The sequence below is a fragment of the Astatotilapia calliptera genome, chromosome 2 (assembly GCF_964374335.1).
Source record: "Astatotilapia calliptera chromosome 2, fAstCal68.1, whole genome shotgun sequence".
In the NCBI taxonomy this organism is placed as follows: domain Eukaryota; kingdom Metazoa; phylum Chordata; class Actinopteri; order Cichliformes; family Cichlidae; genus Astatotilapia; species Astatotilapia calliptera.
The window spans coordinates 34,624,204-34,647,283 of NC_137423.1; the positions used below are offsets into that span (position 1 = coordinate 34,624,204).

The window sequence follows — 23,080 nt, forward strand, 5'->3', positions numbered from 1 at the left end:
GGTCAAACTTGTTGGCTGAGGGTGTGGAAGATTTTAATTTTTTATCAATGGCGCTATTCTCCTCAGTTTGTGCATCTATATTATAGTGACACTGGAGAAATAGGCACATGAGCATGATAGCCAAGCAGCCTAACACTTCAGGCTACTGTTAGTCAGTGACATGCTGAAGGCTTGGTGTGTGTGAGAGAGCAGAAAAGTTGGGAGGGAGTTGGCACTATATCGGGTCCGGACTCTTGAGCCCTGCGATGCAGAGCTGACGCATTAATGTTCAGAGAGAGGGAGAGTGCAGAGGGGAGAGGGAGGCAGCAGTGTCCAGATGGAGGAGCTCTGTTTGTTTTGAAGTAGCTGACTGCTGCTGAGAGCAGGGCAGGGTGGAGGGGGAAACCTTGCACTCGCTCGGGGCGACAACGAGACAACATACTAGTGTTTTGTTTGCCTGTGTGGACAGTTCTCCTGTCGTAGCTGTGCTGCTCAGTGTGGAGGCGCTCTATGCAGCTCAAGGTCAGGAACAGCCAGCGGCAGCCTCGGGGAATTGTCCCATCTGGATCTTGGGACCCGCGGAGGGAGGTGGGAAAACTTTCCTTGTTTAAATAAATGGCTATGGAGAGCCATGGGGCTGTGAAGAGGATGTGAGGCCCGGGATACTGTCACTACCTCCCAAAAGTAGCGTCAGTTCTCCTCTGGCTGATCTCGTGTCAGAGACGAAGGGAATGGGCCCAGCCTCACTGCAGGAGGACAGAGAGCTGAGGAAAGAGTCCAAGGAGGAGATGGAGAGCTACCGCTGCCTTCTACAGGCAGGCTCCCAGCTAGAGAGCACTCTGCAGCGTGAGTACACGTGATGCTGACAACCCACTTTAGACTTGTGGTAACCACCAGGCTTTTGAATGTAATCCTCTATCTGCTCTAAAACTAATTCCTTATTATTACATTTCAAATTGGTGCTTTCTGAACAGTGTAGCAGGAGGGTGCATTTGGTTTGATTTACAGTGTTCATTTGTGACTTCTGAGAAACGTGATGGGAGGTAACAGGAGAGCTGCACTCTCTTGGGTTAGGAAATATTATTGATGTGCCATTTCCTGTATCTCTGCCTCAACAGTGAGCTATTGCAGGGATTATGTTGGCTATTTTAGGCCATCACAGATGGATATTCTTCCATAGTAAGGATTTGTAACCTCGATATGCGAGGACTGTGGATTTTGGATCAGTGTAGGGGAGTGCAGGAAGCGAAAAACAAACCATTACTGTCAACTAAATCAAACAGAACACGAATAGATTTCTTATAAATTACATAATGCAGCTTGTAATTTTTCTTGGATGTTGACCCTTAGTTTACTGTTTACAGAATGGTTTACAGTTGTCACCCAATTTTAATTACTACACTTGGTGGAGGAAAGGAAAAGGTTGAACATAATAAAAAACTAAATACATAGTAATAACATCTCCAAACCCTAATGCTTTTGCCAATCATCATTTTGAAGTTGCCTTACAGAAGTGAACTGAACAAAGAAGGTGATGGAATGAACATATATAGCACCTGCTGTGACCGGAACACCTTTCTCCAGAGGATCCTGAGATTATTTCTGGATTTTGGGAGGCGAGAGTTCTTTGCCTAATTGATGGAACTTTGTCTCCTTATGTCTGCCGTGGGTTGTGGAAATAACAGACAGCATGGAAAAGTTCTGTCTAAGTCAAGCAAAAATGGTTGTCCCCTGGATGACATTTAAACTTTATTCTCTGGGATTGTCATAATCTCCTTATTGTACATTGCTGTACAAAACTAATCATGCATTTATCATTAATGATACATGCTAAAGTGCATTTTTCTTTATTAGGCTTACCCCTAGCATTCCATAAGCAGTTTTGTCTTGCAATCTTCCACCATACTCTTGACACCAAACTTTATAACTGAGAATACAATGATAATAACATTTCTGTTTCTGAAAAATTCTCTCCCATCGACTGTTTAGAAGCTTTTAGTGCTTAAGTATTGACTGACATTTCTGATGGGTCGCTTTAATCTCAGCTGACACTCAAACACCCTTTTATAGGTTCAGCTTCAACTGACACTTGAGCTGCTTTAAGTGCCTCAATTTGGAATGTCTCTCCCACTCAGTTTCATGCAGACATCTATAATTTTATGGCATTTATACCTGCAGAGTCAGAGGCAGCTGTGTTCTAGATACCACAGATTAATAAAATATGAAAGGGAAGCTCATGACTGAACACTACAAAGTAAAATGGCATGTAGCACATCATTAGCAAATATATCCAGTTATATATATTCTTATATTCAGAATAAATACAGTCACAGTATAACAAATTCTAACAAAATCACTGAAAGTATTTGGTGCAGGTCACATATCCTCAAAGTGAATATTAAAAGCACCAGGACTTCCAATCCGAAGCCTTTTTCTGTGATTGTGCAGGTTCTGCAATTCAGACCTTTCTGGTTTAAAACCAATCTAGATTGCTTGTATCCCAGCGGGTAGAATACTTTAATACTTAATTTTCTTCTACCCTTTTCTATCAGAATGCAGTCACCCACCAGTCTAATCCCCTTAGCATTTAAAGCTTCATTTAGCGAAATAACTCATGACCTAAAAGCAGTATGAGGCTAGGCCACTCTGTACTGCGAAGCTGTTTGTATCTTTAAGAGGGGATTTCTTGCTCTGAAAGAGATTACGTGTGTCTACGTTTTGGGACTCTGTAATATCAGACTACAATATCATCCATGAGAATGCACGTTCTGCATTGAATCAGCCTTTTTATATTTTACTAAGAATTGCTGTTCTGTGTAAATAAACTGGGCAATATGAACAGTTTTTTGGACTTTATTATGAAATCACCAGTGGTACATTTCTTTTCTCTACAGAACATTTTAGTAAGTGTTAAATTGAAAGTCACATTTAAAGAGCTTCAGTAGCTTTAGTGCATTGGACTTGACATTTTATCAACATATTAATACTGCTATCTTATATTGAAGGGTGTGCTCTGCAGGCACTCCTCATTTTGTAGAGATTTATTTTCACTCGTGACATTTTCCTCCAGCAATCGTTGTTTAAAAGCATGCGATTCATTATTATAAAAGATTAATAAATGGAAAAGAACAGTGGCGGCGACTGCTTTATATAGAAGTGGTACGAAATCAACACTGATTTCATCTGTTTGGACAATAGAGATAAGCTCCTCTGCCTTCAGCTCAGCAAGCAGACTCAGAGGATTGGTCTGAGTCTAGATCTCTTGACCGGTATCAAATCTCTGCTTCCCAGCACACTGGCAAACATTCCTCCTTCTCTGTGACTAAGAACAGAAGAGCAAACAGAGGTTATTTGACTTTCACCCTAATGTCACCTGGAAAGGTCATGACGCAAGATAAAAGAGAATCAGTGTTTCCTCAGAGGAATAACTTTGGTAAAGTACACAAAGATTTACCTATTTATAAATTTCGTTATAGTTGTTATGGTACACAATGATTAGTGCTTTATATTTTCCACATTTTCCTGAGTGGTGTACAGTGAGGCACAAGGACTGATTGAAGGACCACAGGGCATTTTATTTGGCAGTGTTCTTAAGTGCTTTCAGTCACGAGATAGGCTGGTAATCTTGCAGGGTGAGGGCGAGGGGGGGGGGGCGAGTGCAGTGTTTCCACAAACTGGCACGTTTATTAAACACGCTGCAGTTTGCAGCCCAGGCTACCTCTCATTTGATCAAATAAAGCTGAAGTCTGCAGTGTGTACACTTTTGTACTCTGGACATGTTAGGGTGACAATAAAATTGCTTACATTAAACTTTTTACACATTTGCATGGTTTAATCCAATGCATCATGCACTCCTCTACATTCTTCCTGCTCACACAGTTTTATATCCACATATGCTGCATTAACCTGTTGGAAAATGTGCTTTATCATGAATTTACATTATATAAGATCTACTCATTTAAGACCTGTCCTAACCTTCTGAGTGTGTTGTGGCATCAGATAAAGATCATTATATAACTATTGCAGTGTGGCGGTAATTTCATCCTGAATCTACGTGTGCACAGTCCAATCACTGGTCCTGCAGGGGCCTGCTTGGCTTATCTCTTCTCTATTACAGAAACACATCAAATATTCAGCAGGTAGAAGTAGAGCTCATTACTTGCTCCCTGACAGCCTGACGGGCACTGTTACTGCAGTCGACTCATGGAAAATAACACCTTCTTTACTCTTCCTCTGTTTGGTTAGCCTTCTCTAATCTTTTTCTGGATGGATTTTTCTCTCTCGCAGCTTCAATTAATTTTTAATGTCTGTTCATTGTAGATGAGCACACAGTGACCTTTAGTATTGCTTTAACAAATAACCACCTTTTATAATGTGAGTAATATTCCTGGATGCAGTTTTGTCATAATTGGAGTGAAAGCCAGGAAGCTTTATTTGGTGATGCTGCTTATTTCCCCCCATTAAGCTTCACTATAAATGAGATCATCCACTAGATCCACTGGATGTACTGTAACAGAAAAGTGAGCATATGTTAGCAGTCACAACACAACAATGACTCATTGACTGTGTGTTTGCCTCCTGGACATATGGCTGACTAGAACACTAATAACACTGAGCATAAAATATGCAGGCAGACTTAAAAGTACCCCAATATCACTTCAGATGCTGTAATTTCACCTCACAGGATGGCTTCAGATGCAGGCTTTACATCTAACCACAGAGGCAGCTACTGAAAGTTCATGACCATGGATTGTACATGCTGATGTTTAATAATTCATCAGCAAAATTCCAAGTAGACAGAGGCTGGTCAGGTTTCAGTGAGCCATTCTTTTCTTCCTTGATGTAAAGGTGATTGTGTTATGTTACTGTCTTTATAAACAGCAACTCATAGTTAACTTTTTTTGATGTGATTAGGCCCATAGTTTGTTGGCCTCTGCACACCACCACAGCAGATTTAAAATAAAACAACCCAGATGTGATTGATGTGCAGACTTTCAGCTTGAATTCAAAGAGCTGAACAAAAGTATAGCAGTAACTGTTTAACTGTGACCTTCATTTTCAGAGTAAAAGGTAATTGGAAATTTGACTGACAGTTTTATGGTGAAATGAGACCTATTTTCTTCTTCTTGTTGTTTTTTTTTAAATGACAATGAAGCAGGAATAATATCTGAACCTTATTCAGCGTGTTGAATTTGTATTTTACAGCTTTACATGGTAATTGTAAATATGAGGCCAAAAAGCCATGAATGCATGATCACAGAATTATTTCCATGTTCAAAATACATGACTACATAAAATCAAACAAAGTCAAGAACACTCTTGATGAGTAAGGAGTATCCTTGTCAAAGTGTACAATCAAGAGGCACCTTCATGGATGAAAATACAAAGTGCTTACAACCAGGTGCAAACCACTTGTTACAGGAAGTTCAGATCAGACTTTGGCACAAAACATCTAAAAAAAAGTCTGCAAGTTCATTCAAAAATAGCTTTGAACAGATGATACGGCACACTTTGTCTCACAGTGATGAGAAGAGAAAAGTACGGAGGAGAGAAACAGCTCATGGAAAAAAAAAAGTATTCTACACTGACCAAATCAGTCACCTGATCTCAACCCAATAGAACAAGCGTTTCAGTTATTAGAATAAAACACTGAACATAAAAAGACCCACAAACAAGCGGGAGCTGAAGGTGGCTGTAGTAAAGGCTACAAAAGATTTTCAGTATTAAAAACAATCCTTAACCATCCAATCAGGCTGAGCCTCTGAAAATGGGAGACTATGTGTAAAAATGGCTGTAATCCCTTAACAGTTAACATTAAATTTTTGTTTAAAATTAAAAATAAAAGTCTGCACTTCAATCATGGGTTGATTTCCACTGAAAATCCACTGTAGTATTATCCAGGAAAACAAAAAATTATGCAACTAACTTAATTTTAATTTAGATACATACCAAACGGGTGTTCTAAGGATAAAGCACAAAACAAATCCATGCTTTGTTTTGTTGTTTTTGCTTTTTACATTTAAGTGACTACTTGTTTATATTTTTGCACTGCTTTCCTAAAAGCTTGGATTTTTCTGACCTTCTTGCAGAGGTGACTGTGCCTGTGAGCATGAAGGAAGTGGGAGGCTATATAGAGAAACAGGTAGCATACCTGTCAGGTGAGTTTTGTTAATCATTTCCTTACTGTTATGTATCTTGTATCTTTGAAAGATAGTCATTGCTTTTTGTGCTTCCCAGGGGGCCGTGGGGAAGACTCCAGCGTTATCATCACTCTCCCAGAATGCTCAGCTTTCAGTGACATTCCAGAGGAAGCTCTAACCAAAGTTTTTACCTACCTCACTCTCATCCCTCGGTGTGTTCTTGCTCGTTTTTTTATGACTCTCTCACTCACTGCAGTGCACCAAAACCTCAGTTGCTTGTATTCTGAGCACAGCTGAACTGGCCTTTAGCGTTCATCATCTCAGGGTCAAATGCCCTTTCTGGTGTCCTCTAAGCCTCATTCTTTCAAGAGATTAAGGAAGCTTAAATCAGATTATTGGTCTTTCTTTTCCCTCACACATGATTTTGATTGGTATAAACATTTTTAGATAATATGGAATAATATGGATAATATGGAATTACAGTACCAAATATGTGCTTGTTTATGTTTGCTTATTTTGTATCTGTGTGCTCTAAAACAATAAATTCACAATCATTGCACAGACTTATACAAATGCCTATTACTGCTTGCAGAACGAGGCAACCTGGAGTCAAATTTATCATTATTTTAGACCGAAGGCTGGACACTTGGGCATCTATCAAAACGGCGCTTGCCAGGATAGCAGTAAGTTCCGTATATTTTATTTCATAAAAACTGTTTCTAACTTAATCGATGTGCAGAACAAATACATTATTTATCTTCACCTGTAAGCTGCAACGTTGCCCAGAAGCTGCTATTTAATTTAGGAGTTGCTCTCTCTGGTACTGAAACCGTGAACAATACCTGAATAGCACTATTAAAGCAATATTTTTTTCATTATAGTAATTTGTTAATTTTTCTCTTATGTTTTTGCGAGTAGTGCATAGTTTGCAGAAGACCCCGGTCTGGTCTGTATCGAATGTCCCGTCGCATAGGGCTGCAAATCTGTGAGTAAGCAAAAACTGAGTGATGACGCGGGATGCTGAGGAGAGGAAGGGATAAGGAAGACGAGCGGGAGGGGAGACGTTGCAGTGTACTGCCACGCTCTGCTGTCTGAGGCAGCAGCGGGCAGCAGCAGTGCTGCGGCTGTGGGCAGGCATCCGGAGGGAGCTGCATACCTCAGCTTGGCACAGATTTTCAGTGATCGGGCGGGCACTTATACTTTGCCGAGATGGCTTCCAATACCATGGCCGATTGCTTTTACCGGCGACGAATGCCGAAGATCCGGAGGAGCCCGGTAATAAGCCGCTGGTTTGTTTTAATCCATCATGTGAAGAGTTAAGTTGAAGTTACTAGGCGGGCAGGGCGAATGCAGCGGGGGCATCAGCTGTGGGTGCTGGCGAGTGTAGCACTGCGGTGCAGAACGCGCTTTGTGCTTAGTCATGCGGTCGGTTGTGTGTGATACCTGAGCGATCCCCTGTGTAGTTTGACTGATGACTTTTTGTAGTGCATGCATCCTGAGGGTAAGAGGTCGATTCGGGACAAGTAAATGTCCCATGCATATAAAATAAACAAATAAATAACTCTGCTGCAGAGTTGACTCCTGCACCACTCGAAGCTACATAATGTAAACGATGTAAAGTACTTTGCCTATGCCTGAAGATATAAATGGCCTGTATTTGTATAGCGCTTTACTTAGTCCCTATGGACCCCAAAGCGCTTTACACTACATTCAGTCATCCACCCATTCACACACACTGGTGATGGCAGCTACATGGTAGCCACAGCTGCCCTGACAGAGGCGAGGCTGCCGGGCACTGGCGCCACCGGGCCCTCTGACCACCACCAGTAGGCAACGGGTGAAGTGTCTTGCCTAAGGACACGACGACCGAGACTGTCGGAGCCGGGGGCTCGAACCGGCAACCTTCCGAAGACGAACTGCCAACTGCCCCCAAAATAGGCATTTATTTTATTTGCTTGCCCTTTAGGTTCGAATGCAATACGCCTTAGTTACTTGTGGTTTTCAGCACATCTTCAGTTAGACTTGACTAGAATGCTGGTGAAATGCAGCCCTTATATTTGAGGTAAAATGTAGATCCCGAGCAGAAATTCCTACACGCAATGACCTCAGATAACCTGATGATGAAATCCAGAGGCCTGTAAATAGCAGTCTTCACTGACTGAACCTTGAATTCATCAGTCTGACAGTAATTGCTTGAGTGGCACACTCTAGCGATTACTGATTAACATTCACCCCTTTCTCTCCTTCTTCCTCTGCTTATAAAGCATACGTTCGTTTTTATGTTGATGCTGGAAAAAAGCTCATATATTTGTTTTTGTCCAACATAGTGAGGTTAGCTACAAAAGTTTAGATTTATACTGAGTCCTCCTAAATATGCCTCGTCATCAATCATACACTAACCCCTGTTTTTTATTTTATTGTATTTTTTTTATCCACATCAAGGCTTCCTTTCCTGGGAACCTCCACCTGGTCTTGGTGCTCCGACCTACCAGCTTCTTCCACCGTACTGTTACTGATATAGGCTTCCGCTTCAGCCAGGAGGACTTCATGCTCAAAATGCCAGTAAGGCAGCTCCTCCTCAGTTACCAAACATGTGTCCCATCAAAACGAGGTACACCTCATTCTTATTACAACCTTGAGCTCCATAAGTCACATGTTTTTTGGTGAACACCACCAAGAACCGAGAACTGATTTCAGTATGAACTTTTGACCTAATTATTATTAAATAATTATAGCAACCTCTTATGCATGCCAAATGGTTCTAATAATCCCATTAGCCAGAAAGCTACAGACCACACAGATGTGTCAGTAGTTGATCATACCATCTTCAGTATGGCAGACGTATTTGGACATTTTCTCATCTACAAAAACAACCTGTGATATCTTTTAAAACAAGAGTTATAAAGTGAGCATCTGTCAGGTCTCAGTTTCTGTCTGTACCTTTAGGTGGTGATGCTGAGTTCTGTCACAGACCTGCTGCGCTACATTGATGAGAACCAGCTGACGTCAGAGTTTGGAGGCACTCTGGACTACTGTCACAGTGACTGGATTGTTTTGCGGACGGTGAGCTCCAGATTCAAAAGCACAGTCCAGTCAAACAATAAAAATCTATCGTTCTACATTCCCTCTATGACAGAGCTGACATTTTTACAGATATTCAATATACATTCTGTCATCTTCCAAAGTATTCTTGAGTTTTCAAACCTCTCCAGAGTGACATCAGCATGCTCTTAATGTGGCTGTGCTGTCTTGCTTCTTTGCATATGTCACATCAGGGCCCTTTTTTACTGTTAAAACTCTATTAAGAACAGTGAGTCAAAGATTCTTCTTTTTTCCTACTCAAATGAATACTACAGTGTAATTAATTGTCTATGCACTCATATTGCTTTGTTTTTGCGTTTGCATTTCTCAATACAGGCCATTGAAAGTTTCGCTGTAACAGTCAAAGACATTGCACAGATGCTACAGGGCTTTGGTACTGAGCTGGCAGAGACGGAGCTGCCTGAAGAGGCGAAAGCCATAGAGTATCTCCTCGAGTTGCACACGGACAAGTACAGAAAACTGAAAGTAAGTACAGAAAACTGATGTTTTCCATTGAGATACGTTTAGTAATATCAAAACTTTGACATTAATCTAGTGTTATGTGCTACAATCTTTTCCTCCTTTGGAAGGATGCAATCAGGTCGGTGTCAAAGGAGGGTCGTCATCTTCTCTCCAGCCTGGAGACCACTGCGAAGGAGGATGACTCCCAGTGGGACGTGAAGCTGGACTGGGAGACTGTGCAAAGGTAAATTATCTTCAAGCAACAGTTTTTGTCTTGTAGCTGTTTTAAAAAAGTATATTTCAAAGTAAAATTGTAATCTACACCGTCCTTCTTCTAGCCAAAGTGTAAAACTAATGCTTACTGAGCAGTAGCTTTAATAGGAGAAGCAAATGAGATCAAAGGGAATGCACTTCGTGTTTTTAGGCTTCTCGCCCAGCTCAGAGACATGGAGTCTGCCTTTGACGGCTTTTTTGAGAAGCATCATCTAAAGCTCCATCAGTATCTCCAGTTGCTCAGATATGAGCAAAGCTTTCAGGAGGTAAGGTTGTCATCTACCTGTCTGTCTATGTTTGTGTTTTTGTGACTAATGCCTCTGGAATCTAACAGAGGTCTGCTTTATAGTTAGTCTTTTCTTTTCTGTTTAGATGGAGTTATGTCTAGAGCATCTCACAGCTCAGGAGAGGGAACTATGCATATCTGCGAACAGTCTGGCTGAAACAGAACAGGCCCTCAAAAGGCTGAACAATCTAGAGTCCAATGCACAGGTCAGTGTTTCTCCAACATTAATTAAAATTAAGCTTTTTTTTTTTGCTCTGCTACTATTTAAATTAAAATGAGGTAATTTTAGTGTGTATTTACAGCACCAAATTCTAACTCAAATTTCCTTTAAATAACTAAACTGTATAATATGTCCGGAGGTACTATATTTTTGCATATACCTGTATATGTGTATAGTGTTGCCAGAATCTTTCAGTTTTTATAGTACGTCCAATAAAACTGACTCCTTCCTTGGTGTGATTCCCTGTTGATCAGGAGGTGACAGCTCGGGCCCAGATAATCATCCTTCATGGACACCAGCTATCAGCTGGTCACCACTATGCCATGGCTCTCATCATGCAACGCTGCAATGAGCTTCGTCACTACTGTGATACACTCACTGCTGCTCTCAAGTCCAAACACACTCGTCTTCTGCAAACACACCAGATGCTGCTTTGTCTTGGGCAGGTATTTAGAGATACACATTTATATACGAACATGCAAGCACACTCATATCTCTTGTATGATACGCATGCGCCCTTTGTCTTCAGGCCCAGACTTGGTGTGATGATGCGGCATATCTACTGGCCAATCAGCTAGTAGATAAGTTTCAGTCTAAGGAGGGGGCCCAGGCTGCTCTGAGGGACATTGAGAAGCTCTTGGAAGGGGCTCCGTCTATGCTGAGCTCAGGACTTGACATTGTAACCGCTGAATATGAGGCTGTTATTACACCTCATTTTCAAGTAAGCTAACCGACCCTAATATGTGAAAACAATGTTACAAAACCAAACGTATAATGAGAGAAATTCCGACCTAATTCAAGCAGTCGCATTATTGGATTGTTACATTAAAATGAAAACTCCTTTGCCTTACATCTCTTCTCTCTCCCTCTCCCTTTCTTTTTGGCTCTCTGTAGGCCCAGATTGGGAAAATGTTTGAGAAGCACGCAGCAGTACAGCAGATGATCCAGAATCGACAGGCTTGTCTAAGGAAGCTGGCTGATAAACACGTACGACCGGTCCAACTGGTGGCCCCCAGGCCTGAAAACACACCACGATCCAAGTCTCCGCTCTTCTCTCCAAAACATGGTACAGCACAGGCACACAGATACAAACCAGCTTACTTCAAAAGAAGAATCGTTATTGAAATAGAGAATTTGTCACCCCGTTTATGAACACAAATGATGACTTTTTTTCTTTTTTTTTCTCACACTGGATGAAGTATCACTTGTCCTCAATTAAACGCCCAGATTTGCAGCGTATGGTATAAGCTCACACTGTTGGCTCTCCTTCTTGTTTCTTTCTTTTAGGCACCATGATTCATTGAACACATGACATGTAACATTATCAGATACATTCACTGTCTAGCAACTAGGTTTTCCTCAATGGCCGTCAGGTTTAGCACACCCCCGTTACAAATGAGCTAGGGCAGGGGTCGCAGGTATAATCGGTCCACTGGGAAATGCCTGACTAAGCTATTAGTCATGTTGGTTGCTATACAACCATATGTGGTTCATATACATTGAAGAACTTTTCTTCTCCTGCTATGTCTCACGGGAGGCTGCACAAAGCTAACATTATGCAGCATATCCAACTGACATAGTATGTGTTATCTGGTGTCTGTGTTTGTGTTTTTTAAGAATGTGCAACTGTAAAAAGATTATTCTCCATTCATGTCTTTAATGTTTTTTTCTGCATAGCAGGAAACCATACTAATGAGAGAAAGAGCGGCAGTGGTTATGAGCCCCTTAGAGGCTTCTTAGATACTCGGTACACCTTTATCTCTGTATGAAAAGAGATAAATGAAAAAGAGGGTTAGATCTGATCTGATTCATTTTATCTGGTTCAAATATATATTTCGTCCTCACACATGCGTATACCCACATAACTGATGATAACGCTCAGCTGAGCTTCGACTGTTGTGGAGGGATTCAGCTGGGATCACAAATACACTCACAGGCCTGCTTTAAACCTGTACATGCTGCTTTGGTATCACACCTTTACAGAAAACAACTTATCATAATGCAAATTATGATTATAAATCTGTGGATCACAAATCACTTGTGTATTATTTAGTGTTGATGCTTTAATTAGTCATCTCTTCGGTAATAAACTGTTTTTGAATCCCACTCTTGATGAGTTGTTGCTGATCTTGCTTTCATAGGTGATGGATTGAAGTTCACATTCGATCTTTCTCTGCCTGGGAAAAGAGCATCGAGAAAGGTCCCCAACTCTCGAAAAGTACGTAACAAATAAAAGTTGTGCTTATTTACTTCCATTTTCACGCCATCTCCAAACTTCGTCATTTCATTACGTAACTTTTCTTATTTGGCCCAATAAATTGTTAAGTGCATTAAAATTTTGTCTAAACCCAAATGGAAGAGTCAGTGCTGTCCATCTGTGGTGTGTTCAGATAGAGGTGATGCACGACTACCAGGAGAGCCGGAGCTGTGTGTCGTACAGTCTGGATGGAGACGACAGCCCAGATCTCTTGAAGCGGTGAGGAGGAAGCATCCGTCCACCCATCTGTCTGTCATCAGTACTGCTCTTGATGCTGTTTACTTAGCTATTCTCTTTGTTCAGTGCTAATGATGTCCTCTATCTCTTTCTACTTTTGCATGCTTGTATATGTTTGTGTCACAGTCATGTAATGAGGGAACTCATAGAAACTGAAAGAATCTATGTGGAAGAGCTGCTGTCAGTGTTACTGGTAAGAAATCATAGTTTCTTTTAATTTAAAGTAAATATGAGATTCTCCTTGTTAAATACTACTAAATGTGTGCACTGTATGTTTACGATCGTTTGAATTCAGATTGAGTCAAATGATTCTTTGTGATTAATAAGTAATGCTGTTTTCATAAACCATATATTTCTTCTGTCATGTTCCTCTAAATAATGCAGGGTTACAGGGCTGAAATGGACAACCCAGCTCTGTCGGGGGTCCTGCCCCCAATACTTCGCAGTAAGAGAGACATTCTCTTTGGAAACATGCCAGAGATTTACAATTTTCACAGCAGGTGAATGATTAAGGACTCATATCCCATTTAGACTTGATAAAACATGAAAAAATAAAGACAAATAATAATGATTAATGAGATCTAGACATATATTTGTTCAATTTACAAGTCAAATATGCTGGGACACAATAATTCTGTTGTAAAAGGCTGTTTTTAACTATAGTGCTTACTGCAGTGTGAGCTGCGAGCTCATGTTTCAGTTATTGTATAAAGGGTAATTTGTAGAATGGTTGTTCTTAGACCGCTTTCTTTGGCTTTTGACATCTATTTTTTGATCTTTTGGACTTTTATGGGAATTCAGAGTTTTCCTTCAGGACCTGGAAGGATGCCTGGAGGCTCCTGAAGCTGTGGGAGCGTGTTTTCTGGAGCGGGTGAGATGATGGGGTTTTTGCAGCTTCTTTTTTATATGTTGATCATTTGTACATAATTTACAGACATATTTTAAGACATGTTCCTTTTTTCCTGTCCCTTCAGAAAGAAAGCTTCCAAATGTACGAAAGCTACTGTCAGAATAAACTACGCTCAGAGGCACTGTGGAGACAATTCTCAGATTGCGGCTTCTTTTTGGTTAGTTGACTTTACATCAAGAAATTCTTAAACTGTTTTGACACAATGTAAAAGATTACTTTAAGTGCCCACTTCATTTATTAGTTCACACAAGCATACAACATAGACCACTGCCGTTTGAAACAATTTTAATACCACCAGTTCAGAATAAATGTGTTTTAAATTGTAGTAAGAATTGAAATGCTATGATGTGTCACTGGCAACATTGCACTGATTGATGTTTTTTTTATCTTCCTTTTGAAGGAGTGTCAAAAAAAGCTGGAGCACAAACTGGGCCTGGATTCCTATCTGTTGAAACCTATCCAGCGCCTAACAAAATACCAGCTGCTGCTGAAGGTTAGAAAGCTAAACCATATTATGCAAATGTATAGAAAGTCAATATATGATTCAAATGTATTTAGAAGTCAATCTGCATGTGAGGTGGGATACTTTTATTTCCACAACACTGGCCTTAAATATGTTCTTCAGATGGTCCAGCACACTTGCTTTATACAAGCTCACACAGAGCTGTCATGTGGGATTATTTTAAATGTGCACTTCATATATCCTAGCATGCAAATACAGCAAACAGCATCTTAAATGCACTCATTATAATTAATAAAAAGATATCATTGAAAATACCTGCTGTAGCAAATGTGCCAATTTGCTGGCGTTCGTTAACTCTTAGTACAGAATCTGCTGAATAGGCTCAGGTCCAACAACACTTACAGTCTTTACCATCCAAATGCACAGCTTTGTGCCATGTTTGTGTGTAAGTTTGCATGCATTTTCTTTTGTGTGTGTATTTACCTACATGTGCTGTGTTTCTGTATTTTCAGGAGCTGATAAAATATAGCACAGACTGTGAGGGCACCTCTGAACTCCAGGGGGCACTAGCAGCCATGCTGGACCTTCTCAAATCAGTCAATGACTCCATGCACCAGATTGCAATCACAGGATATGAGGTGAAGTACATTTTGACTGATAAGAGTGACAATCTATGAATTGCTACATTATAAATAGCCAAAATATATTTGCAACAAAGGTTTATGCATACATCCCCTCCCCTCTACTATACACAGGGTGATATTTGTGAGCTGGGCCGTGTGCTGATGCAGGGATCCTTCAGTGTGTGGATCAGCCATAAAAAGGGCCCCACTCGCATGAAGGAGATGGCTCGTTTCAAGCCAATGCAGCGGCACCTCTTCTTGTACGAGAGAGCTCTACTTTTATGCAAGCGAAGGGAGGAGCATGGAGATGGCTGTGACAAGACCCCTTCATACAGCTTCAAGCATTGTCTCAAGGTTTGTCTAATTTTAAGCAATGCAGTAGTTTTCTGGAAGAGTGGCCACTTCTTTTTAAGGAAAATCAGTGCTTTCTTATGGTTTGATGAGTAGAAATTAGAACATTTTGGTTCACCGCAGGGGTCATGAGAAAATTTCAAATTTCAATTAATCTGACAACACAACAGTTTTCCAGAGCTCTAACCTTCAGTGTGTGGATGCCATAGTGAACTGTGTTAACATACAGTTATTTCCTTGACTGAGTCATGCCTGTTTTTAACACAGGGCCTAAAGATCGCACACATCTTATATTGATTTTTGGCCTTATCTGGATCTCAGGAGAGATTTTTCCAGATTCCCTGAACCTTTCAATGGTATTATGAACTGTAGATGATCAGATATTCAAACTTTTTATGATTTTAAATGAAATGAAAACTTGTTCCATGATTTGTAGATTCAGGTTTTACAGTATGGTGAATATTTGCATTCCTTTACTGCTGAAAACCTCTGCTTCTCTAAGATGCACTTTTTTTAATCACCAGTCATGATGCTGACCAGTTGCCATGGAACTTGTTTAGTTATTTCAGCTGTTTATTTTTGTTGTTTTTACAGACTTTGGCTGTCCTCTCCCAACTTTTTTGTGACACTTTACTGCCATCAAATTCAAAATAAGATAGTATTGTCTTAAAATGGTATGTTTTCTTAGTTTATACATTTGTTATGTTTAAATATGTATGCACTATAGTGTCCACAACATGCAATACATGGTGCACAGAAGGCAAAATTTATATGAGTTTATAGATTTTTTTTTTTTTTTTTTTTTTTTTTTTGAAACGATGATTTATTGATTTTGTCAGAACAACACGAACAGCAACAAGTCAGCACAGCCAAGCACAAAAAAAAACCAAAAAAAAAACAAAAAAAACCAAAGCAAATGCAGGTATATGAGTTACCAGTACACACGCCTGGGACAAAATATGTAAAGCGTTTCACATTCGAAGTCAAGGGAAACAATAAATTAAAAAAAAAAAAAAGGGGGGGAAAACACAGACATTAATCAGTGTGTTTAAAAACAAACTGCGAGTCCCCTTTATGTAATAGCACAGTAAGGTCATGAGGTAGGTGATCAAGCAGAGGCTGCCATATGCTACAGAATGCATTACAATTGCCCTTTATGATGGCACTGAGGCGCTCCATCGGCAGCACCCTGAGCAGTTCTCTGTACCACTGTGTAACAGTAGGAGGCCGTCTCTGAATCCATTGAAACAGTACACATCGCCTCGCCAAATGTAAAAGTTTACTTAACAAAAGCATCTGTACAGAAGACAGAGAGAGCCCTTCTATAGATAGACCCAGAACGAACAGCATAGGGTTCAGTGGGATCGTTCGGTGGAAAATAGAGCAAAGCTCTATAGCAATATTCTTCCAAAATCTAGTAATTAAAGGACATTGCCATATGCAGTGGTAATAGGTCCCTACAGCCGTATTGCACTTCACACAAAGAGCAGAAATCTGAGGGTGAATTTTATTTAGGAACTCCGGCGTACGCTGTAGTCTATGTAAGATTCTGTACTGGCTTTCCTTTAGTCTGTTACAGGGAAACAATTTCATGGCAGATCTGAAAGTTTTGGACCATGCTTCCGCACCAACCTGAGCTTCGAGGTCGGTTTCCCACCGAACCCTGGCCTTATCAGTGGTTATAAAGTTCAAAGACAACAATTTCCCATAACAAAGAGAAATAAATTTCTTTTTTGTAGTCATTTCCTCGTTAACTTTGAGAAGAAAGCTTTCAACAGGGTTCAAAACTGGTTGATTGGCTGGAAATTTAAGGGAGTTCACATAATGCCTTACTTGCAGGAATCCAAAGAAGTGTTTCTGTGGTAAATTATACTTAACTTGAACTTGATTAAAGGCCATAAAACTACCCCTTTCGAACAGATCACAAATAAATCTTATACCTTTGGAATACCAATCATCAAATATATTAACGCCAATACCCGGGGGGAAAGCTTTATTCCTAGTTAGAGGCTGCAGTGCACTAGAGAAACCTCTTCTTCCGACGTGGGCAGTAATATCACGCCAAACCTTTAAAGTGGGCATCAAGACGGAATTAGTTCTGACACCAAGAGGGAGGTCCGCCAGGTCAGTGGATAAGAGACTAAGAGGTGAGAGAGGGTCACAGCACCAGGCATCTACCGATGGTTCGCCCCGGTGAAGGAAGGAATGTAACCACCCTGAGATTATTTGTGCATGGCAAGCCCAGTAGTAATATAAAAAGTTAGGCAGTGCCTGACCCCCCTCATCCGTGGGCAGTTGTAAAATCTGTATCTTTAGTCTAGATTTCTTCCCACGCCATATGAATTTAGAAAGACATCCCTCAATCTCTATGAATGTTTTTCTGTTGATCCTGAGAGGCAACATTTGAATGGGGTATAATATTCTGGGTAGCACATTCATCTTGATTAAACTTATTCTACCCGTCCAAGACAGGGGGAGGTCAAACCACCTATTGAGGTCATTCTTGATTGAGGCCACAATCGGCTTGAAGTTCAACTTGTACAACTCCGCTGTGTCTGCGGACACCCTGATACCTAAATATGTGAAACCCGTGGTCGACCACCTGAAAGGGAAATTAGGAGGAGCGTCCCACCTCCCCCCGTCACCCAGTGGCAAAGCTTCAGATTTATCATAATTTATCTTATACCCTGAGAAGAGGCCAAATTGGTTGATGATATGTGTCAGTGCAGGAATAGAAGTTTCTGGCTTAGTGAGAAAGAGCAACACGTCATCTGCATAAAGGGAAATCCTGTATTCAGTATTCGACAAGGTCACCCCACAGATCTCAGGATCAGTTCTTATAGCCTCTGCCAGTGGCTCCAAAGCAAGTGCAAACAACAGGGGAGAGAGGGGGCATCCTTGCCGCGTTCCCCTACCCAGTGGGAAGACATCCGAGACCGAGCCATTAACCAAGACCCTTGCAGCTGGGGCCCCATACAGCAGTTTGACCCACTTGACAAATTCAGATCCCAAACCAAACCTGTCCAAAACATCAAATAGATATTCCCACTCCACCCGATCAAATGCTTTCTCAGCATCCAGAGAGATCGCAAGAGCCCTATAATTGGTGTTCTGAGAGAACTGCGCAACATTTATGAGTCGGTGGACATTGGAGCGGGAGTATCTATTCTTGACGAATCCCGTCTGGTCAGGCTTTATCAGAACCGGCAGAACCTCCTCCAAACGTCTGGATAAAATTTTGGACAGAATCTTACAATCCACACTAAGTAGACTTATAGGTCTGTAGGATGTACACAGATCCGCGGGTTTATCCTTCTTTAAGATCAGGGATATATGGGCAAGGTTTAGGGTGGGTGGAAGCACGCCCCTCTCAAGAGATTCTGTATACATTCCCAACAAAGGACCCGCCACATGTTTGGCCATTTTTTTATAAAACTCTGGCCCAAACCCATCAGGGCCCGGAGCCTTCCCGCTCTGTAAGGATTTAATTGCATCCAAGACCTCCTGCACCCTGATAGGGCTGCAAAGATCCAATCGACTTTCCTCTGACAGTATAGGGAGGTTAACAGTGTCAAGAAACAGTTTCCTGGCGTCTACAGTATTTTGACACTCAGGGGAATATAAGTCTTGATAGAACTCTTTCATTATTTTGCTGATAAGTTTAGCCTCAAACTGTAAGACACCTGCCTTATCTTTTAGAGAGGGTATTGCATAAGAGCCCCGTTTCCCTTGGGCAAGTCGGGCGAGCAAGCGTCCAGGTTTGTTGCCTGATTCAAATAATCTATGCTTCGCATAGAATATTGCAGTTTCCGCTTTCTGAGTTAACAGTTGGTCCAGGGCCGATCTAGCTGCATCCAACTTCCGAAGCACAGAAATAGACGAGGATTTCTTAAACTCCCTCTCCAAGTCAGTGATATCGCGTTCAAGCACTAATTGTTTGGCTAAGTTGCTCTTCTTTTTTGCCGAGGTAAAAGAGATAACGGAGCCCCTGAGAAATGCCTTACCCGCCTCCCATAGAGTAGAAGCACTAACCCCCGGTAAGTCATTTGTAGAAAGATAGAGTTCCCACTGATCTTCTAAATACTTTACAAATTTAGGGTCACTAAGGAGAGCTGGGTTTAGCCGCCAATGTCTAGACGAAGGGTCATAGTAAGGTTGTGATAGCTCCATTGAAACTGATGAGTGGTCCGAAAGCGCACATGTGCGGATCAAACAGCCCCGAGTTCTGTCAAGGACAGATCCAGAAACAAACATGTAGTCAATTCTGGAAAAGGAAAAATGGGGGCGTGAGAAAAATGTGAAGTCCTTCACATGTGGATTACAAACTCTCCAAGCATCAAAGAGACCAAGATCTGAACAGAGGTCCGTTGTAGCCTTTGCCATTTTTGAAGATGGTTGAGATTTTGGTGGATTATAATCAGTTTCAGGATTCAAGCCACAGTTAAAATCCCCACCAATTATTACGTGGTTCGGACACACAGGGGAGGTTTTTGCCAGAAAATTTGAATAGAACGACCTATCAAAAGTATTTGGTGCATAAACACTTCCCAATAGAATTAATTCCCCATATAGAAGCCCAGTAATCAAAATAAATCGTCCGTCCGTATCCCTTACAATAGTATGTAGCGTGAATGGTAGATTTTTATGGACCAATATTGCGACGCCTCTACTTTTAGAGTTAAAGGAAGAATAATAAATTTGTCCCACCCAATCACGTTTGAGTTTTAGGTGTTCGGAATCTGTGAGGTGAGTCTCTTGCAGTAATGCAATCTGCACTCTATCTTTTTTGAGTAAGGAAATTATCTTGCGCCTCTTAATGACGTGGTTAATTCCCTTGACATTAAGAGTAATAATTTTAGTGTTACTCATTGCAAAAGTAATCTGTCATTGGACAAGAATCGTCAACCCAAGGCAAACAGAAAGAGCCATCATAATAAAAGACATGTGAAAGACTTAACCCATGGCCTGAACCGGCCGTGCTGACATGAACAAAACCATCACAAAAAGATGGCAAAGGAACCTTCACCCACACAACAAATTGCATACAATAACAGAATTAAGATAAACGTCAAGGTATCACGGACTAAAAACAGACAAACAAGAAACAAACAAAAATGAAAATGCCACCCACCGGGTGGTGTCACAAGCCCAGTGCAGCCAAAAGAAGTTTCACTCCACGGGAGAGAAGGAGAGAGAAGACAAGAAAAAGAGAAAAAAAAAAACAAAGCAAAACCCCGCCCCCGCTCCCCAAACCTGAATGGAATCGGGTTACTGTCAGTTGTGAATCAAAATTAGAGACTGAGTAAACAATTAGGCTATTTTCCCCGTTAAACCGTCTCTGCCTCCTCAAACTGCGTTAAACGCTGCGGACTCAGGCGTCTAATGACACGGTCCCAGTTAAGTCCGGCAGTGCCACAGTTTGTACGGGGCAAGCATCTATTAATCCAGCGCATTGATGAAACTTTGTGCATCTTTAGGCGATTCAAACTTGTGCTCATTGCCATTGTAAGTCAGCACAAGCGTCGCTGGATAGCGCATCCTAAAGCGGATGCCCTTGTCGATTAAGGCACGGCAAGAAGCATTAAATCCCCGTCGTTTCTCACGGATCGCGTAGGAGAAATCCTGATGTATGAAGATCCGCTGCCCGTCGTGGTGGAGTTCGGGGGCCGCTTTCACTGCAGCCATAATCCGCTGTTTATCTCCGGAGTTGTGGAGCTTGATGATCACCGGCCTGGGGTGAGCACCCCGCGGGCCGAGGCCCCGGTGTGCGCGGTCAACTTTAATGCGGGCTTTACCCGCGGAGATGTGTCTCAGCCCGAGTGTGGCAGGCAGCCAAGCCTCTAAAAACTGAGTAGGGCTCTCACCCTCCGCACCTTCTTTCAGGTTAATGATGCGAATATTGTCGCGCCTGCTGCGGTTCTCTAAGTCGTCCAAACCTTTTGCCATAACCTTAATCCTCCCCTCCGCTTCAGCCAGCCTCCCCGCGAGGTCAGTCACCCCATCTTCCATATCTGAGATTCTCTGCTCTGCCTCCGTGACGCGTTTGGAGACGTTTTCCAGCGAGGACGAAATTTTCTCCAGTGTCCCCGACAGTGCAGACAGTTTTTGGTCAATTACCTCACTGATGCTATCGGTCACCTCACGGACGAGAGTTGCGGTGTCCACCGGGGGCGAGGGCTGGTCGCCCATTGCTACTAGCATGTCAGTTTGGCTAGCATTGTTCATCACGACGGCCGTGGTCTTTCGAGATTGTATCTTCGTCTGCTTCGACATTATTTAACTTCCAAAAAGCGTATTTAGGACTGCTGAGTATTCCCAAAGCTCTCAGTCACTAGTTTAGGTAAAAATATAGACAGTAGTGCGCATTACACTGTGATAAGTACAGGTGGGAGCGGGAGCACAGTGAAAGCACGTCTTCTAGCCTACCATATTCACCGGAACTCCGAGTTTATAGATTTTTAAATTACAATTGAGGAATTCCAGAAATCTAAGGATGAAAATAGAAGAAAATAATTTGAAACAAAGCCAACCTATAGTTTAAAAAAAATCACAATACTTTGGATACAAATGGTCTGTCCATGACATCTAATCTGTTCTTTTGTTTTAATAAAAAGTGATGAAATAGATCTGAAGATGCTGAGTTAATACTACTGTCTTTATCGTGAGCTCCTAGCACATGTGCTGCTCACACAACATGTGTGTGTTCCTGTAACACTTCTTTTATTGTGTGTAGATTTGTTGAAGTTGTCACAGTTGGTGTCACACTAACAGCTGCAGCTCTTGATTTATTATTGAGGGTGTGGGAAGGAAGAAGTCACACAGCGGAGGTGTGCGTGTGACCGCAAATGCTTGTGTTGCGACGGGACAGATGTGTTAACATGATGTAACACTGATGTATGATGTGCTGTTTGCCCTGCCAGTCCCAGCTTCGGTGTAAACAGTGTATGTCTCTTGGCAGATGACTGCTGTGGGGATCACAGAAAATGTCAAGGGAGATGTGAAGAAGTTTGAGATCTGGTACAGTGGCAGGGAGGAAGTGTATGTGGTTCAGGTAAGGCAGCATTTTTAAAAACATTTAAATTAAAGCTGTAATGCAAAATCTGTTGGTTTTGCTCGTATTCATTCCCAGTTAGCAAGATATATATGGTTTGGGGATGTTATTCAAACAAAAAAAAAGATATATTATTATTTATTTAAAATATCTATTTAAAGTCATCATATTGTTGCACATATTAATTACAAATAAAGAAGAAATGGTAACGTAGCTGGAGAAAAACACGTTCAGATTTTTTAAAATCCAAATGACTCTTCTTGTTTATTGTTTGTGTTTTTCTTCAGGCTCCTACAGTGGAGGTGAAGATGGCCTGGCTCAATGAGCTCCGTAGAATCCTGACTAACCAGCAGAAGATGCTTAGAGGTCTGAGAGCAACTTAAGTTAATATGGGAAAAAGAATTCTCAGCATAAAGGTTCCCTTTAACCGTCAGAGCTTTGAACTGACTCTCACAGCACTCAGAGAGCAAGAGTTCAGATTCAAAGTTCCACAGTTGGTGGGTTAGCCTTTATGCTCAGTTTCTTCACCCTGCGCTTTTCTTAAAAGAAAGAAATTGAGTTAATAGTCAACTTACAGACTTGGCTCATCTCTCCTTATATGTCTATAATATAGTACCTTTTCCTCACAGATGAAGCATATCAACACGGCCACATCGTTGACCATATGCCACTTTCTCCACCACTCTCTGAGAGGTCAGTGCCTACAGCTGACTATAGACGGTTATTTACACTGTTGTAAGTGCATGA

The 23,080-nt window shown here is 41.4% G+C and overlaps 1 protein-coding gene across 2 annotated transcripts in view; it reads left to right on the plus strand.

Annotated features, from left to right (window-relative positions):
- The window catches only part of mcf2a (MCF.2 cell line derived transforming sequence a), a 27,811-nt gene continuing 4,731 nt past the window's right edge, over positions 1 to 23,080 (plus strand). Inside the window, exons 1-25 of one of the 2 annotated variants that reach the window (XM_026144925.2) lie at positions 1 to 825; positions 6,069 to 6,137; positions 6,217 to 6,331; positions 6,712 to 6,802; positions 8,562 to 8,681; positions 9,066 to 9,182; positions 9,537 to 9,686; positions 9,791 to 9,906; positions 10,087 to 10,201; positions 10,308 to 10,427; positions 10,696 to 10,887; positions 10,971 to 11,162; positions 11,336 to 11,507; positions 12,583 to 12,659; positions 12,832 to 12,917; positions 13,062 to 13,128; positions 13,320 to 13,435; positions 13,737 to 13,806; positions 13,910 to 14,002; positions 14,246 to 14,338; positions 14,821 to 14,946; positions 15,064 to 15,285; positions 22,241 to 22,333; positions 22,621 to 22,699; positions 22,963 to 23,026. In XM_026144925.2, the coding sequence (XP_026000710.1) occupies positions 711 to 825; positions 6,069 to 6,137; positions 6,217 to 6,331; positions 6,712 to 6,802; positions 8,562 to 8,681; positions 9,066 to 9,182; positions 9,537 to 9,686; positions 9,791 to 9,906; positions 10,087 to 10,201; positions 10,308 to 10,427; positions 10,696 to 10,887; positions 10,971 to 11,162; positions 11,336 to 11,507; positions 12,583 to 12,659; positions 12,832 to 12,917; positions 13,062 to 13,128; positions 13,320 to 13,435; positions 13,737 to 13,806; positions 13,910 to 14,002; positions 14,246 to 14,338; positions 14,821 to 14,946; positions 15,064 to 15,285; positions 22,241 to 22,333; positions 22,621 to 22,699; positions 22,963 to 23,026 (2,870 nt within the window). In that variant the 5' untranslated portion in view covers positions 1 to 710. Of the gene's footprint in view, positions 826 to 6,068; positions 6,138 to 6,216; positions 6,332 to 6,711; positions 6,803 to 7,006; positions 7,395 to 8,561; positions 8,682 to 9,065; positions 9,183 to 9,536; positions 9,687 to 9,790; positions 9,907 to 10,086; positions 10,202 to 10,307; positions 10,428 to 10,695; positions 10,888 to 10,970; positions 11,163 to 11,335; positions 11,508 to 12,582; positions 12,660 to 12,831; positions 12,918 to 13,061; positions 13,129 to 13,319; positions 13,436 to 13,736; positions 13,807 to 13,909; positions 14,003 to 14,245; positions 14,339 to 14,820; positions 14,947 to 15,063; positions 15,286 to 22,240; positions 22,334 to 22,620; positions 22,700 to 22,962; positions 23,027 to 23,080 lie in introns of those variants that run through there. The other variant, XM_026144935.2, reaches the window with a different exon arrangement.